The 18,036-nt window shown below is 41.7% G+C and overlaps 1 protein-coding gene across 4 annotated transcripts in view; it reads left to right on the top strand.

The window, feature by feature from the left end:
• Nucleotides 1-18,036, top strand: part of pnpla7b (patatin-like phospholipase domain containing 7b) — a 354,731-nt gene that overhangs the window by 113,538 nt on the left and 223,157 nt on the right. For all 4 annotated transcript variants that reach the window (XM_043719901.2, XM_043719899.2, XM_043719900.2 and 1 more), the window contains 3 exons: nt 6,040-6,117; nt 11,992-12,197; nt 13,574-13,705. In XM_043719901.2, coding sequence (XP_043575836.2) covers nt 6,040-6,117; nt 11,992-12,197; nt 13,574-13,705 — 416 coding nt within the window. The remainder of the gene's footprint in view (nt 1-6,039; nt 6,118-11,991; nt 12,198-13,573; nt 13,706-18,036) is intronic.

The raw sequence follows: 18,036 nt of genomic DNA, 5'->3' as shown, positions 1-18,036 counted from the left end.
AAAGACATTAGGACCCTTTCTTAAAATAGGTCCCCTAAACATGAGATACCCCTGGATCTCCAGAGTTTAAAAGTGGCATCTGTAAGCCCCGGTTGAAATCCCCATGCTCCCACTATCGGAGCATAGGGGGATGTTTTATGTGAGTTGCCCTCATTTTGCCGCATTATATTCCAAGCTTTAATTGTGTTTAGTATTATAGGGTCTTTACAGTGATCAGTAATGATTTTCCTCTTGTCTGCAAATAAAAGGTTAATAAGTCAGCATTTTACTTGAGAAGCCTCGATGTCCAGCCAGATTGATTGCGGGTCAGACAAGACCCAATCAGCTATGTAACTTAACAGGGAACTTAACTGATATTTCCTAAAATCTGGAAAGTCCAATCCTCCCCTTGCCTGTGGAAGCTGTTGCTTCTTCAGCTTAATGAGGGGCCGTCTATGATTCCAGATAAAGGAACCCAACCAGCCATATAATTTACGTAGTGCCAGCCTCGGCAGCATCACCGGAAGCATTCTCATAGGGTATAGGAGACGGGGCAGGACATTCATTTTAATTAGTGCTATTCTACCCAGCCAGGAAATTGGAAGGTCTCCCCATCGCTGGAGGTCCTGCCTTATCCTTTCCAGTAAATGCACAAAGTTAGCCTTGTATAACTGATCAAATACTGGGGTAATAAAAATGCCTAAATATAAGAAACCCTCCAGGGACCACCGAAAGGGAAAGTGGGATCTGTCCACTAAGTGGGGTATCATAGCAAGGCCACCCATTGGCATAGCCTCTGATTTTGAGAAATTAATTTTGTAGCCTGAGAATGCGCTAAATGTATTAATAACTTGGATTAAGCGAGGCATGGACATCAGAGGATTACTGAGGAATAGAAGAACATCTGCATAAAGGGTAATTTTATATTTGCTTGTACCAATCCTCGGGGTCGTTATATTAGGATCAGCCCGTATAGCTTCTGCTCGTGGTTCAATTATTAGCGTAAATAACAATGGCGAGAGCTGACATCCCTGACGGCAGCCCCTACCCACACTGAAGCTATCTGAGCCTAATCCATTGGTAACCACAACTGCTTTGGGATCACTATACAATGTTGAGACCCATTTGGTAAACACCTTTCCAACGACAAACCTTTCCAATGTGTAAAACAAATATGACCATTCAACCCTATCGAATGCCTTTTCCGTGTCTAATGAGACTACTACTCCTGGTATCTTTCCCTGATCGCAGGCTTGAATCATATTTAAAACCCTTCTAATATTATTGGATGATCTACGGCCCTTAATAAACCCCGTGTGATCCTCCTTTATGATATGTGGAAATACCCTTTCTAGTCTCAATGCTAACGTTTTAGAAAGGATTTTAAAATCTAGATTTAGCAAGGATATTGGTCTGTATGATGCACAATCTTCTGGATCCTTTCCTTATTTAAGGATAAGAGAGATATTTGCCTCTTTCAGCGAAGGCGGGAGACAGCCCTGACTGTATGCGTAGTTATACATGCCCATAAGTGGACCAGCCCATATTCCTGTAAATTCTTTATAGAATTCAGCTTGAAAACCATCTGGGCCAGGTGCCTTACCACTCTGAAGTTGCCTGATTGCGTCAAGTATTTCTTGGACAGTTAGGGGAGCATTTAAGACCGATACCTGTTCCGGAGTTAGGCCCGGAAAGGTCAAATTTTTAAAAAGTGATTGCATCCTCCTAGTCCTGTATTCACAATCCTGCGATTTATATAAATCAGAATAAAATTTTCTAAAGATTGCATTAATCCTTTTATGATCATGACTCAAAATATCTGTACTTTCCTTGATAGACGTGATAGTTTGAGGGGCCTTTTTTTTCTTTGCAAGAAATGCTAAGTATCTACCTGGTTTGTCGCCAAATTCATATAATCTTTGTTTTGCAAATAATATTTCCCTCTTAGCCGTTTGGGTAAGCGTGGTGTTTAGAGCTGTCCTAAGGGCCGTAATCCTTTGCAATTTGATAATAGAAGGTCTATCAGCGTATGCTGTTTCAGCTGCTTTTAAGCGAGCTTGAGCAGATGCTATTGTTCTCCCTTTAATTTTTTCTGGGTCGCTGAGTAGGAATGATCAAACCTCGCGTGTAAGCTTTGATGGTCTCCCACATCATTGATGGGTTGCTAGCCGTACCTAAATTAATTTCTAAAAAAGTTTTAAATTCTTGAGAGAAGTACTTTACAAATTTACTATCTTTCATTAGGAAGGGGTCCATACGCCAATGCCGAGGGGATGTCCCGTTGTTCCTCGCCTTGATTTCCATATATGCAGCAGCGTGATCGGAAATTGCTATACTACCTGTTTTACAGGATCATATGGAATTTTAAAAAATCAAGGGGGCAAAAAACATATCAATTCTAGTATGACATTTATGTGGATTGGAGTAAAAAGAAAAATCTCTGCACTGTGGATGGAGACATCCCAATACATCTACTAATCCTAATTCTTTGTTCAGATCCACCAATTGTCTAGATCTGGGAGATACTCCTGCAGTACTCTTGGGAATCCTATTTCCGGATCCATAATACAATTAAAGTCTCCCCCTATAATTGTGTGACGGGCACCAAGAGCCATCAATTTTGAGAAGGCTTCCGTTATAAATTTAAAGTGGTGTGCCTGGGAGCAGTACAAATTTAAAATCCCATATTCCTCTCCATTTATAAAGGCTTTAATCAGAATATATCGTCCAGATTCGTCTTTTATCTGATTTAGGATTTTGAAAGGGCAATTCTTCCAAATAAGAATAACAACTCCCCTGCTTTTTGAGTTAAAAGAAGAAAAAAAGGCCTGATCAAATCCACCCTGTCGTAATTTCAAGTGTTCTTTATCCAACAGGTGTGTCTCCTGTAGGAGAGCTATATCAACTCGTTCTTTCTTGAGACTTGATAATATTTTCTTCCTTTTGACTGGCGAATTACTCCCCTTGACATTCCAGGTGCACCACTTAACCGACTGATCAACTATAATCGTCCAGGCAAATCCGAGACCCCTCAGGAGGGGAAACCCTATCTAGAACATCCTGAGCATAGAGCATATAAAATTCACAAAAATAAAGGCTCTCTAATACACTCACAACAGTATAATAAAAAACTATTTCTAAATAAAAAAAATATAAAACATATTTAAATGGAGATTTTCCCCCTTGTTCCCAGGGGGTATCACTTCCTTTCCAAAGGTCCATCGTATCCTCTCCCAACCAGTGCCCCACCCTTGACCCAGGTGCTCCTCAATCGGATGAGGAGAATTCAAATATACTACAGAGCTAGAGTTAACAGTGAGCACCCTACCCCCACCCCCCCATCCACACCAACACCTGGGTATATTTGGTAATGTTAATACCATGTATAAACATATATAACTATAAAATTACAACCTCAACAAGTAATAATTAAATATAATAATACAAAATAACAAGGGAAAACAACCCTGCTCCTAGAGACAGAGGTAAAATAGAATAAGGTAACCACCTCCCCTCACCATTAACTAGACCCCCCGGCTTATATATATATATAGAATAATAAAAAAAACAAAGTGGGGGGGAGAAAATCGTTAAGTAGAGAACAAATAAATAAATCCCTCTCCCCACCCCCCAAGATAATATTAAACAGTAAGGTAAAAAAAAAGAAAAGGGGTGGGTGTAAACCGGAGTGGGGGGAAGGCAAACCAACATCCATTATCTCTTACAATTTATCTAAGAGAGTCCAAACTTTCCTTAGCCTTTTCTGGCGATCCGAAGTTATATACGGATCCTTCATGGTTAAAGCGTAGCGTCGCTGGGTAGCGTAAGGAGTACTGAATATTTAAGTCCCTTAAACACTTCTTCGCCTCATCGAATGCCTTCCTCTTTCGGACCAGAGCTGGGGAAAAGTCCTGGAATAACATGATCTTGGATCCTTTATAGATCATGGCTTGGGAATCTTTTCCAAGATTTCTAGAGGCTTCTAGGAGTATCTGCCTCTTCCTATAGCTCTGCAGCCAGAACAGGACCGGGCGTGGGCGCTGGTTCGAGCCGGACCCGCGTATTGCAACCCGGTAGGCCCAATCCACCCTTACCTGGCCTGATCCAGCCTCCAGATTTAACAGCTGTGGAAGCCACTGTTCAAGGAACGCTGTAAGCTGGCCTTCCTCTTCCCGTTCGGGAAGGCCCAGCAAACGAATATTTTTTCGACGACCTCGATTATCGAGGTCGTCAGTGTGGTTCTCTAAGGTCTGGACTCGCTGTTTGAGAGTCCGGACCTGATCCACGGCCGATTGTGCTGTAGTTTCGGAGGTCGCGGCCTTTAGCTCCGCCCCTCCGACTTGGCACTCAATTTCCTTAATGTCTCGGTCGTGCTTTTGCAGCGCGGCCGAGAGTGAGTCCCATCGACTTCGGGATTCTTCAATAAAAGCGTCAATCTTTGCAACCAGTTTGGAGATGATTTCCACAAGGCTCGCCACTGTAGGTAAGTCCCCCCAGGGCGGCTGCGGATGCCTCTGCTGCAGCTGGAGAGGGTGGGGGAGGGGTTCCTGCTTGCTGAGAGCTGCGGGCTCCCTTCCCTTTAGTCATTTTTACTGAAGATTAGATTGTTTAAATTTAATACTAACCAACTAATTAAATTAAACAGCTATTTTAAATGATCTGGTGAGTGTGATGGGGATGTGTGACCCACTTTGCCCAAGTCTTGGAGGAGCACTGTAGACTCAGACTTGCTGGGTCGCCGCCATCTTGGACCCCCCGTACATATATTCTTGACCACAGGAGCAGGCAGGTGGAACCAGTTTAGTTTGGGATTATGTTTGGCAAGGGCTGGCTGGATCAAAGAGTCTGTTTCTGTTCTGTGTGACTGTGACTGTATGACCTGAATTAAAGTTCAAACAAGGTTCTTTGTGTTGAAGGCAGTAGTGTTGGATTATTTTTTCCCATCCAAATTGCTCGCAAATTGTATTTAAATTAGATAAGGTAGTTATGAGAGTGAATAATAATGGTCAGTGTACTTGCAACCTGGAATAAGGTAGTTTAAAGAGTAACATCTGAATCCTCAGTGAGTTTGCTTTCTGGTGTATGCGCCAGGTATTGTGAGATAATTAGTGCTCTGTCTAACTTTATTAGTTAGTTGCAGAGTTTGAGTCATGGAACGGAACAGCACGTAGGATTTCATTCAGATCTTCATGTCGATGAAAAAAGGAAATTGAAAGCATTATGTAATTAGTCCCATTCACCTGCTAGTTTCTCATACTCTTTTAGTCCTCAGGTATTTCCATCCACCTCTCTCTTGAAAAAAGTTAAATCTGCTTTCACTATGTTTTCAACTAGTGCATTTGAAATAATGTACTGTGTATTTACACCTCATACGACCCCAGTTCTCTTGCCAATTATCTTTAATCTCTTCTCCCAGGTGACATTAAAAGACTCTCCCAGGACCATCTGTTTCTGCACCCCCTTATAAATTATATCGCATAGTTTATATTGCCTCATATTTCCAATCAAGCTTAAATTGTTTCTCATTTCTCTGCATTAAATTTCAAAGGCCAATTTTGCCAGAATCTGTCCTTCTGAAATTTGTTACTATCCTTCTCACTGTTCACTGATACCTTGCTTAGTTCTTCTCAGCATCCAGGCTCAGTGGTAATGGGCAAGTCTCCAACAGTGAGCCAGGTTAGCACAGTGACAGTCATCCTCCTTCCATGTGGATACTAACTGACTGTAATTGAAGCTGAGCCTCTAACAACCCTGCAGCAATATTTAAAAAAAAGATCAATTTTTATTACCTCCAGGCTGAAAGATTAAACGTTTGATGTGATATGTATCAGATGAGAACTTCCTTACCTGCCCTTGAGATAGGATTACTGCAGTAGAAGTAAAGTTGAAATGTAGGCCCAATATGGCATCTAAGACTTTATATTTAGCTGCCCCAAGTCCAGCCATAACAGCCACTAATCAGAGTCCTTTTCACAGAACGAGAGATTTTGAAGTTGGAATGACAGGAAGATGGGTTGAAAAGGTTTACCCTTATCTCTGCTTTTTGTCTTGGTTTCTTAGGATCCTTTACTGCTGGATAGTCGAGTAATTCTTCAACAGGTTAAAGCTGGAACAGTTGTAGCAAAACAAGGTGACCAGGTAAGAGGACTGCATTCGCTTAAGCTCTTCAAGCATGAACCTTCCAGCAGTGTATACAAAAGATTTGATTTGATTGTAAGTGCTGCAAAGAGAGCAGGTGCTGTGAAGAGGAACCCGATGTCATTGGATAGCAACGGAAATGGATATGGATCACCGCTCTTTCATCAGCAATGGTAAGAGAGAGCTGCAGGTTAGGGACAAGAGATGTAGCAGCAGCCTCAGCCCCCAGTCAAGGCCATCCCTCTCCTGAACGGGTCCTTCCCCAGCTAGAGAGGGCTGGAAGCTCAGTTTGCACCCGGTCAGTGTGAAGCAATGCTTGCGCTGATGCTTCCTGTGGCCAGCAGATGTCATGGGCTGGATTTGCCCGTATGCAGAGTATGTTTTGGGTAATTGCTGTTATTGGCAAATTTGGACGTAACTAACTTGACTCCTAGGCAACGAAAAGTGCTGAACAGGTCATAATTATTGCCCGTCGCTGTGTTATGATCCTGTTAGGCGAGGTGAACTGATACTGTGCTTCGTTCCTCTCCTTCACTGACCACAACAGAAGTTTGAATTTAGAAAGGAAAGTGATGTTGCCAATTTTTTATTTATATATTAGACTTGTATATCACTTAGTCTTCAAAGCAAATTCCTTCAGTAATAAATAACAAACTGATTTATTGCAAACAAACCTTCCTCAAGCAAAGATGCAAAGCTAATTAACAAACATTTTAAACTATGCAGATGCACACACCTAAACCTCGTAAACATGCACACACAACCTCCACAATAGAAGAAAAATATCAATCCTCTGTTGTGTTATCTTGAAAGTATATTGAGCAAGTAACAGTTCAATTTAGGAAAAAAGAATTCACAGATTATCCAAATGTTAGTCTATGCTGAAATCACTTTCCACTTATAGCTGACAGGATTCATTGTTTTTGGAGATGGTGTAAATCTCACATTCTCTTTTAGGAACACGTCACTTGTGATGAGCCCTTCCAGTAGGTTTTCAGCTTGCACGTTTAATGAGAGGGTTGTCAAAGAGAGAGAGAGCAAAAGTAGTTGCTCCAGGCAAGCTATCCCCTCACTGTTCAAATTCAAAAACTTTATTGCAGCCACAAACTGGGTCATGTGACCTCAGTGTTGCAGACTCAGAAACTTCAAGGTATCAACATGTTCAGTCAATTACCTTCTGTATAATATTTCACAGAATGCATCTTCAGAACATTAGTAATGGTGGAACTTCTTGAAACCACTGCAGGCCTTGAATGAATCTGAATGGTGCATGTTGAGTCCATAATTCTGCTGCTTATGTCTGAACTCTCACCAAATCCCAAATCATGGCTTCAAGTTATTGGAACAATGCCTCCCATTTTAAAGTTCTTATTGTGGCCTTTACCCCCATGTGGCTTTGCCTTTCCCTATTGCTGTAATCCAATCCAGCCTCCGTCCCCTGAGCTATCTTCACACATCTCATTCTGGCTTCCTGAACACCTTTAAACTTAATCACTCCATTATTGACTTCACCATACCCAGCTGCCTGAGCACCATAATGCTCTGAAATTCCGTTTTCTGCTCTCTGTCTTTAAGTTGTTATTTAAAACCTGTCTCAACCTTTATTTGTGTGGCTTGGTGTAACGTATAATAGTGTCTCTGTATTTCAATTATGTTGAAGGTGCTTTACAAATACAAATTGATGCTTTTCTCCTAAACTATGAAAGTTATTGAGAAATTTTTCATAATATACACCTCCAAATAAGGCACAATGGTAAGTGGAAAACTCAACAAAAGTACTGATTTTTGAAACTTAACATAAGAAACAAACAGGAATAGATGACACAGTCCCTTGAACCTGTTCTGTTAAATACAAACGTGGATGATCTTTGTCCTCATCTCCATTTTGGCTCATTTCCCATATCCTTTGATTCTCTCAGAAATCGTAGATCTGTTTCACCTCAGTAATGCGCACCTTCCACAATGGACCATCCATAACTTTGTGAAACAGAGAATTGCAAAGATTCATATAGTCTTAGTAAAGAAATTTCTCCTCATCTCAATCTTGAATGGTCATTCTCTTATTCTGCGATTGTGCTCCTGTGTTCTAGATTTTACAGCCAAAGGAAACCATCTCTCTGTTTACCCTGTCACAGATCCCTTCAAAATCTTGCACATTTCATTGAGATCACTTCAGGTTCTTACAAACTCTTCTTAGCTTCCAACAACACTCTCTTGCCCTTGGACTCAATGTAATGAGTCATTGCTGCACTACCAGTAATGTATAGCTTTCCTTAAATACAGAGTCCAAAATTGCACTGTGTACTTTCAAGTGGGTTCTCACCAAAACCCTTTGCAACAGTCGCAAAACTTAATTATATTTATGCTCCATTGTGGTGGAGGAACCTTTATTTGAGACATTCAAGAGGGCAAAAGATGATTACTTGAATCAAAACGACATGAAGGGTTAGGAGAGAAGAAAAGGCCAGAGGCCAGCACTGTTTCATGTCGCTCACTCAGAGGGATGGTGCAGACACAATGAACATAAGAACTACGTCTGGCCCTTCGAGCCTGCTCCACCATTCAATAACATCATGGCTGATCTTTTTGTTGACTCAGATTCACTTACATGTGCTCTCACCATATCTCTTAAATCGTTTATTGTTCAGAAAATATCTACCTTAGCTTTAAAAACGTTTACTGAAGTAGCATCAACTACTTCCCAGGGCAAGGAATTCCCTAGATTAATAACCTTCTGGGTGAGGAAGTTCCTTCTCCATTCAGCCCTAAATCTGCTCCCTCTAATCTTGAGGCTATGCCATCTTGCCCTAGCTTTTCCTGCCAGTGGAAACATCTTCTGTACTTGTATCTTATCTATTTCCTTCATAATTTTACATGTTTCTATAAGAACCCCCCCCCCCCCCCCCCATTCTTCTGAATTCCAATGAATATAATCCCACCTACTCAGTCTGTCCTCATAAGCCTACCCCTTCAACTCCAGAATCAACCTTGTCAACCTCCCCTGTACCGCCTTCTAGTGCCAGAACATCTTTACTGAAGTAAGGAGACAAAAAGTGCACACAGTTCTCCAGATGTGGCCTCACCAGCACCGTATACAGCTGCAACATAACCTCCCTGTTTTTAAACTCAATCCCTTTAGCAATGCAAAATAAAATTCCATTTGCCTTCTTAATTACTTGTTGTACCAGCAGACCAACCTCTGTGATTCATGCACAGTGATACCCAGGTCCCTCTGACAAACAGCATGCTGCAACGTTTTACCATTCAAATAATAATCCTTTTTACTGTTACTCCTACCAAAACGGATGACTTCACATTTATTAACATTGTATACCATCTGCCAGAACTTTGCTCACTCACTCAAAGTATCAGTGGACCGAATGCACAACAACAATTCTGTGATTCTTTGGTGTGCTGCATGAGTGGGCAGGTAAGGTCCTCATAGATGCCCAAAGAGGACAGCTGTCATCTGAATTCGATGGTGTGTGACTGGAACATTAATTTCACTGCAATCAAACATCATTGTTCAAAATGTCTTTCATGAACCAAAGGAGGTGTATGAACTGGGATGCAGTTTGCTTTGTGTCTTGCTTGACAGAAATTTGTGGAGCCTTTTCAATGCACCTGGTTTTAAAAGTTCAGAGGTCACTGGCATTAATGAAATTGTGTGGCTTCTGTTAAAAAGCTCCTTATTGCAGTAATATAACTTCACCCATGAAGTGGACAGCTTATTTGAAATTCTAGTTGGAATGATGGTGATAATTATTCAAGAGAGATGTGCCTATGTGTTTCTCTGATAAAGTTGTGAAGTGTTATTTTATTTTTAATTTTTTAGTTGTCATGTTGAGGAATAGAGTTCCTTCACATTTGAAGTGTTTGGTGTCAAGTGAAGCTCTGATGTTGCTTGTGCCTTATTAGAATTTCCCATGTCGATCTTTCAATAGTCTCTGTGAATGAGATTGTCTCATCGTTTGGCAGAGGAAGGATAGTCAGTATGAAAGTCATGCCATTAAGAACCAGTATTATATTGTCCTGCTAAATGTACAATTGTAATACTATTTTCATTGCCCGTTGGAAGATATTCTAATCTGGAAACAAAGCTCATTGAAATGAGGGGCTTGAGGCAGTTGATAAATAGTTTTGTTTTTAAGTGATCCAGGGAAACTCATTGCTTCTTGCTGTCCAATCTTCCCTCTTCATCCTTTCCTGCTCACACCACCCTCTTCATATCTATGACTCCCATTTCATCCTTCCTCCTTCTCTCCTCCCAGATCTGCCTCCATTTGTCTCCTATCATTGATCCCATACTCTCTGTCTGAATCTTTCTCTACCCTTCTCTTTGAACTCCTTCTTCCCCTTTATATCCCTTCTTCCCTTCCCCTTCCCTCTCCCCCTCAACCAACCCCATTTATTTAATCACATTTTCTATTTTTCTATTTCAGGTTTTCTATTTATCAAATAACGTTCAAGAAATCTCCACATCTTATCTTTTATCCTCTTCAGCTGTTTTCATTTTTCCCAGGAATTTGATCTTCTTTGCGTGACCCTTGATGTGAGGCTTTCCCGTGTTTAGGTCCTCATCTCTGGAATTCTAACCTTAAAACTTCACGTCTCTTAGTCTTTTGGAGACCTGTCCTGTATCCGTTTCTATCTGAATGCATTCCTGTGAAGCACCTTGGAATATTTTACAACATTGAACATACTGTGTTATTATAACTAGCCTATATTCACTATAATGCAATTCTGGCCCCATTTTAGTTTAAGTGGCGAAGCTATTGCGTGAGATCACATGTGCATGGAATGATCACATTATATCAGAACTGACTATATTTTATCCACTTTTGGTGAGAAGGTGGGGTTTCATTCAATTTATTCTAACTATACATGTCCTTGAGGATGTACATTTTGTATTGTTAAACACAACACAATTAAACAGTTAACTCATTCTCCTCTACCTGTCAAAGTAATGGCTTAACTATAAGTGTAGCAATACTGGGACACAGTTAAGCATTAGTCAAGTGGTATTGACATAGGCAAGTGACCACTGAACTATTTTGGAATTTACAACTTTACAAACTAAAGTGTTCTCTCAAGCTATTGGACTTCCAGTCTGCAGCATGGTCTCATCTCAAATCTTGAGTTTCAGAAAGATGATGGTGATTTCTAACCTGTTTTCTATACAGTTTGACTTGAAGGGCTGCCAAACGAGAGCCTTGAAACCTAGGCTGCCAACCTATGGAGAGACCTAAATCTCACTGAAAATCCTCTTGGTTCTATCCCCTTCTTTCCAATTTGGCAAATTGTGAAACTGTTGGAAGTACTGACTGCAAGTTGAGTTAAGACACTGGGCAAGCAACAATCCTCATGGTCTCTACTGCCATTTTTCAGAAAAGCCAGATTATATCTATCTAACTGCAAGTTCAGAAATTCATCTCTTGCTGCATTTATATTGTTCTAAGGCTTTCAATTCCTGCCCATCTTTCAATATCCATTGAGACCCTGCAAATCCTCACCTCCCCCTCCCATCCAAGCTAATTCTCAAATTGAAAAGCTGGGGTACATCTTGTCTGGGTTCAGCGCACCATGCTTAGCTTTGAGTTGGTTTGCAATGTCCTCCTAAAGTCATTGGTTGCTAGCTCGCTCTTTCATTTTGTACAATCCGTCTCCAACTCTTGATGTTCTGCAGACTGCAGTTGGCACCAGAAGGTTATTTATGAGCACCAGCACTGAGTGTTTTTGCTGCCAGAGAAGCACGGGGAGAGGGTGGTGGGGGAGGCCTGCTGGTATGTGTGAGGTTGTTTGTTTTTGTCGAAAATGGAGTGGTGTCATTTACAGAAAAGAGAACTCACTGCTTGCACTTCTCTTCTTCTTTAGGATGTCAGCATTCATTTTGTGGTATCGGGGCTGTTGCATGTTTACCAGCGGATGATTGACAGGGAAGATGAGAATTGTCTGTTTGTGGCCCATCCTGGAGAGATTGTAGGACAGCTTGCTGTGCTGACTGGTGAACCTCTCATCTTCAGCATCAAGGCCCAAAGGGACTGCACTTTCCTTTGCATCTCCAAATGCCACTTTTACGAGTAAGTTCAACAGTCTTCCCAACTGTGTTTTTCAACTGCTGTCTTTAATTAGAAAGGGATTGAAGTATTTGAGCTTTTTTTATTGAGTGAATTGATAGATAATTTTGAGGCTCAAGAAGAAAATGTGGCACACTAGTTGATTTTCCTCTTTTAGAGAATAAGTATCTCCATCAGAACTATACTGGGAGACGTGTTCTGTTCTAAAGATTTTATAGTTTAGGAATCCAGTTGGAGTGTCAAGACCATAATGAAAGTGGCAGCAAGATTAAAGAGAGTCTGCAATGTCACCAGTGGCAGAAAGGTGTAATTAGTGTGGCAAGTTTACACAGGCCATTTCCATTATAAATGTAAAACTATTGTTGGTTATAGCTACGTAAGTGAGAATGCAATGCGTGATTTTAAAGTTGGACTGAATTCATCTGAGTCTCTTAGATTAGATTCCCTATAGTGTGGAAACAGGCCCTTCCGCCCAACCAGTCCACACCGACCCTCTGAAGAGTAACCCATCCAGACCCATTTCACTCTTTGAAAAAAGAAAAATGCATCTAACACTATGGGCAATTTAGCATGGCCAATTCATCTGACCTGCACATCTTTGGACTGTGGGAAGAAACCGGAGAACACTGAGGAAACCACGCAGACACAGGGAGAATGTGCAAACTCCACACAGTTACCCGAGGCCGGAATCGAACCTGGGACCCTGCTGCTGTGAGGCTGCAGTGCCAACCACTGAGCCACCGTGTCGTCCCTTGGGTAGTTTGAAAACCCATTTGAAGAAAAGAAGAAGAGAACAAGACAACTATTAGTAGAGAAAGGGTGAAAGATAAGAAAATTGACAAACAGCAGAATAAAGAAATAGACCCTCTTTTCAAATAGAATGATATCATCTTTATTGAGTATGCAGGCAGGGCTTTAGTTTAGCTTCTTATTCAAAGAATGACCATATTTAACAATATGGCACTTCCTCACAATTCACAACTCCGGTATCAACAACTATTTGTGTGTACATATTGTCTGAGGTTAGAAAAATCTCCCAAAGTGCTTCACCAAACTAAATAAAGTCATATTCAGAGACAAAACAACGTTTGTTTTTTAAGCTGTAGAAATTTAGTAGGGAGTTCCTGAGAGTGGAACTTAAGTGATTCTTAGCTTTGACTATGATTGATTGGGTCAAATCCAGGACTGAGGTTTGAACTCAATCTTTCAGTCCAAGATAAGCTTAGGGATCCAAATTAATTTGTTAATGGTTTGATCATCCTGTTTATCACAGTTATGGTTCACAAGACACCATGTTGGCCAAACCTGTTTTATGTGACTCAATTTGATTGACAGAGAGTGCACATTATGCTGTATTGCTTTTTGTTTCATTCTTAAAGGATAATGAGGGAGAAACCAAATGTGGTGTTAACCGTAGCTCACACTGTGGTGAGGAGAATGTCTCCATTTGTACGACAGATTGATTTTGCCTTGGATTGGATGGCGGTAGAAGCTGGACGAGCTGTGTACAGGTAGGAGAGCCAATGCAAATATTTATATGTACTTCATGGATATCTCAGTAGGAAAAATGCACTTTGCAATGTAGAATAGACTTAACAAGAAGATCCAAGATTCTTTGTCCCAGGTCGAATTAGATAATCTAGTCAAGGTAATAATGTGGATATTGCAGCTGGACCTCCCTGTATCCCTGTCTAAGGGTGGGGGGGGAGCGAGGGTAAAAACATCAAAAATATTGATCAGAATATACTGTAATGAGTATCCTCATGATTGGGACACAGGACTGGAAATTCGTAAATAGGATTCATATAATGAGTCAATGAGTTTCAATCATTTTGAATTAATTTATGGCTATGAGGTAATAGATCCTCTGAAACTAATTAGAGAAAAGTTTTTAGGAGTGAATGATGAATTTTCCATGATGTATGATATACCTGTATTCTGTCAGTGACTCACAAGAACTTGTAAAAATGGCTCTCAAATACCTCAGAGCGTTCCAAGGTACTATAAAACAATGGGCCAACAGGCCAGGCTCCATTGAGCCAGAAGATGAGGTATTGGCATCATGATATTATGTAAGGTATGTGATTGATACATATTTGAATGCAAATTATTTTGGATTTTTGAATTTTGGACTAGTAGAATATAAGCTTTCTGCATGTCAGAAGGGGTTTAATGATTAACTTATATGTTTTTCTGTAACCATAATTATTTTTATAACAGTCTGAGGCAGATAAGCCAGCATGGGGATTTCTTTACACTGGGAAGTTTTTACGAGCGAACATAGTTAATAATTGCACTTTGTTTTCAGTTTAGAAAGTTAGGGATTGATTCGTTTTTCTATGTAGTTTCAGTCAGGCCCAAAGTCTTGGCTAAAACTGGATGTGTAAAATTGTTGCACCTGAGAAAGGGAGGTGATTTGGGACTGCTAAGAAATAGATTCACCTCTATGTAACGAGTTTAATTTTAAAGTTCCAGGCGGGAAATCATCTGGAGCTGAGAAAGTTTAAGGATTAGAGTGGTGCTGGAAAAGCACAGCAGTTCAGGCAGCATCCGAGGAGCAGGAAAATCAATGTTTCGGGCAAAAGCCCTTCATCAGCCTCTATTCCTCATGAAGGGCTTTTGCCCGCAACATCAATTTTCCTGCTCCTCGGATGCTGCCTGAACTGCTGTGCTTTTCCAGCACCACTCTAATCTAGAATCCGGTTTCCAGCATCTGCAGCCTTTGTTTTTACCCTGAGAAAGTTTAAGCTCAGTTCTATGGAAGTTCCAGGAAAAGGCAATCAAATTATCAAGGTGGAGAATTAAAACAATAGTTAAATTAAGCCATAGAGGTGGAAAAAAGAAGAAACGTGTTATCGACATAGCTCTCAATCCTCAGATGCTCTGCAGTGAAACATAAGTTCTGAGCTCCAGGCGTCAAGCTGGCTGGAGCTTATGATGCTTACAGGGAGCTTTCTTGCTTTCCCGCACTGCCTTAATGATTGGGTCGAGTTGCAACTGGGAGGAGTTGCAACCAATAGTTCAGAATGCATCGCACGTGGACTCTGTCAGGAGTAGATTAGATTACTTACAGTGTGGAAACAGGCCCTTCGGCCCAACAAGTCCACACCGACCCGCCGAAGCGCAACCCACCCATACCCCTACATTTACCCCTTATTACCTAACACTACGGGCAATTTAGCATGGCCAATTCACCTGACCTGCACATCTTTGGACTGTGGGAGGAAACCGGAGCACCCGGAGAAAACCCACGCAGACACGGGGAGAACGTGCAAACTCCACACAGTCAGTCGCCTGAGTCGGGAATTGAACCCGGGTCTCTGGCACTGTGAGGCAGCAGTGCTAACCACTGTGCCACCGTGCCGCCCACTCTCTTTAATGGTGAAGCAGAGAATCACAATTGCCATTCAGATTCCATAACCTTACAGGTTCAAGATCAGCAAGTTACGAATCAATGTTTTCAGCCACATGCAGAACCTGGGTGGATATCATCCTTGAATCAAGGGACATGGAACAGTGATGATGATGTCAGACTAAGAGGATATGGACAGGATGGGATTCAGTCCATAAAGTTTTATAAATCTGGAGAAAACATTGAGAAAGAAAGAAATATACTCTCTTGTGGGATGTGGGTGTCGCTGGCTGGTCCAGCATTTATTGCCCTTGAGAAGGTGGTGGTGAGCTGCCTTTTTGAACCGCTGCATTCTAAGTGCTGTAGATCCACAATTCCCTTATGAAGGAAATTCCAGGATTTTGACCCAGTGACAGTGAAGGAACAGTGATATATTTCCAAATCAGGATGGAAAATGACTTGGAGGGAACTTGCAGATGGTGGTGTTCCTATATATCTGCTGCCCTTGTCCTTCTAGATGGAAGTGTGTTGTGTGTTTGGAAGGTGCTGTCTAAAGATCTTTGGAGAATTTGTAATGCACTTTTCATGGCCTCAGGACATTGCAGAATGTTGCAACTGTACAGGACTTTGGTTAGGCCACATTTGGAGTATTGTGTGCAGTTCTGGTCGCCTCACTTTAGGAAAGATGTGGAAGCTTTGGAGAGGGTGCAGAGAAGATTTACCAGGTTGTTGCCTAGAATGGAGAATAGGTCGTACGAGGATAGGTTGAGAGTGCTAAGCCGTTTCTCATTGGAACGGCGAAGGATGAGGGGTGACTTGATAGAGGTTTTGTAAGATGTTCAGAGGAATAGATAGAGTAGACAGTCAGAAACTTTTTCCCCGGGTGCAACAGAGTGTTACAAGGGGACATAAATTTAAGGTGAAGGGTGGAAGGTATAGGGGAGATGTCAGGGGTGGGTTCTTTACCCAGAGAGTGGTGGGGGTATGGAATGCGCTGCCTGCGGGAGTGGTAGAGTCAGAATTTTTGGTGACCTTTAAGCGGCAATTGGATAGGTACATGGATAGGTGCTTAAGCTAGGACAAATGTTCAGCACAACATCGTGGGCCGAAGGGCCTGTTCTGTGCTGTATTGTTCTATGTTCTATGTAACACTTGATAGCCAGTTGAGTATTTGTGAAGTGTATTTCCTACTGTGACAGACAATCTTGCAAATATCCAGATTACAGAGGAGGAAGTGCGAGATGTCTTGAAACAGTTAAAGGTGGATAAATCCCCAGGACCTGATCAGGTGTACCTGAGAACACTAGAGAAATGATTGCTGGGCCTCTTGCTGAGATATTTGTATCATCGATAGTCACAGGTGAGGTGCCGGAAGACTGGAGGTTGGCAAACACGGTGCCACTGTTGAAGAAGGGCGGTAAAGACAAGCCAGTGAACTATAGACCAGTGAGCCTGACCTCGGTGGTGGGCAAGTTGTTGGAGGGAATCCTGAGGGATAGGATGTACATGTATTTGGAAAGGCAAGGAATGATTTGGGATAGTCAACATGGCTTTGTGCGTGGGAAATCATGTCTCACAAACTTGATTGAGTTTTTTGAAGAAGTAACAAAGAAGATTGTTGAGGACAGAGCAGTGGATGTGATCTATATGGACTTCAGTAAGGCGTTCGACAAGGTTCCCCATGGGAGACTGATTAGCAAGGTTAGATCTCACAGAATACAGGGAGAACTAGCCATTTGGATACAGAACTGGCTGAAAGATAGAAGACAGAGGGTGGTGGTGGAGGTTTGTTTTTCAGACTGGAGGCCTGTGACCAGTGGAGTGCCACAAGGATCGGTGCTGGGTCCTCTACTTTTTGTCATTTGCATAAATGATTTGGATGTGAGCATAAGAGGTACAGTTAGTAAGTTTGCAGATGACACCAAAATTGGAGGTGTAGTGGACAGCGAAGAGGGTTATCTCAGATTACAACAGGATCTGGACTAGATGGGCCAATGGGCTGAGAAGTGGCAGATGGAGTTTAATTCAGATAAATGTGAGGTGCTGCATTTTGGGAAAGCAAATCTTAATGGTGAGGTCCTAGGGAGTGTTGCTGAACAAAGAGACTTTGCAGTGCAGGTTCATAGCTGCTTGAAAGTGGAGTCGCAGGTAGATAGGATAGTGAAGAAGGCGTTTGGTATGCTTTCCTTTATTGGTCAGAGTATTGAGTACAGGAGTTGGGAGGTCATGTTGCGGCTGTACAGGACATTGGTTAGGCCACTGTTGGAATATTGCGTGCAATTCTGGTCTCCTTCCTATCGGAAAGATGTTGTGAAACTTGAAAGGGTTCAGAAAAGATTTACAAGGATGTTGCTAGGGTAGGAGGATTTGAGCTATAAGGAGCGGCTGAACAGGCTGGGGCTGTTTTCCCTGGAGCGTCAGAGGCTGAAGGGTGACCTTTGTAGAGGTTTAAAAAATTATGAGGGGCATGGATAGGATAAATAGACAAAG

Source organism: Chiloscyllium plagiosum, unplaced genomic scaffold (genome assembly GCF_037043375.1).
Source record: "Chiloscyllium plagiosum isolate Xiang-an unplaced genomic scaffold, Cpla_swu_hap1 HiC_scaffold_21, whole genome shotgun sequence".
Lineage (NCBI taxonomy): Eukaryota > Metazoa > Chordata > Chondrichthyes > Orectolobiformes > Hemiscylliidae > Chiloscyllium > Chiloscyllium plagiosum.
The sequence above is the reverse complement of the archived record's forward strand: the minus strand, read 5'-3'. Positions and strand labels throughout refer to the sequence as shown.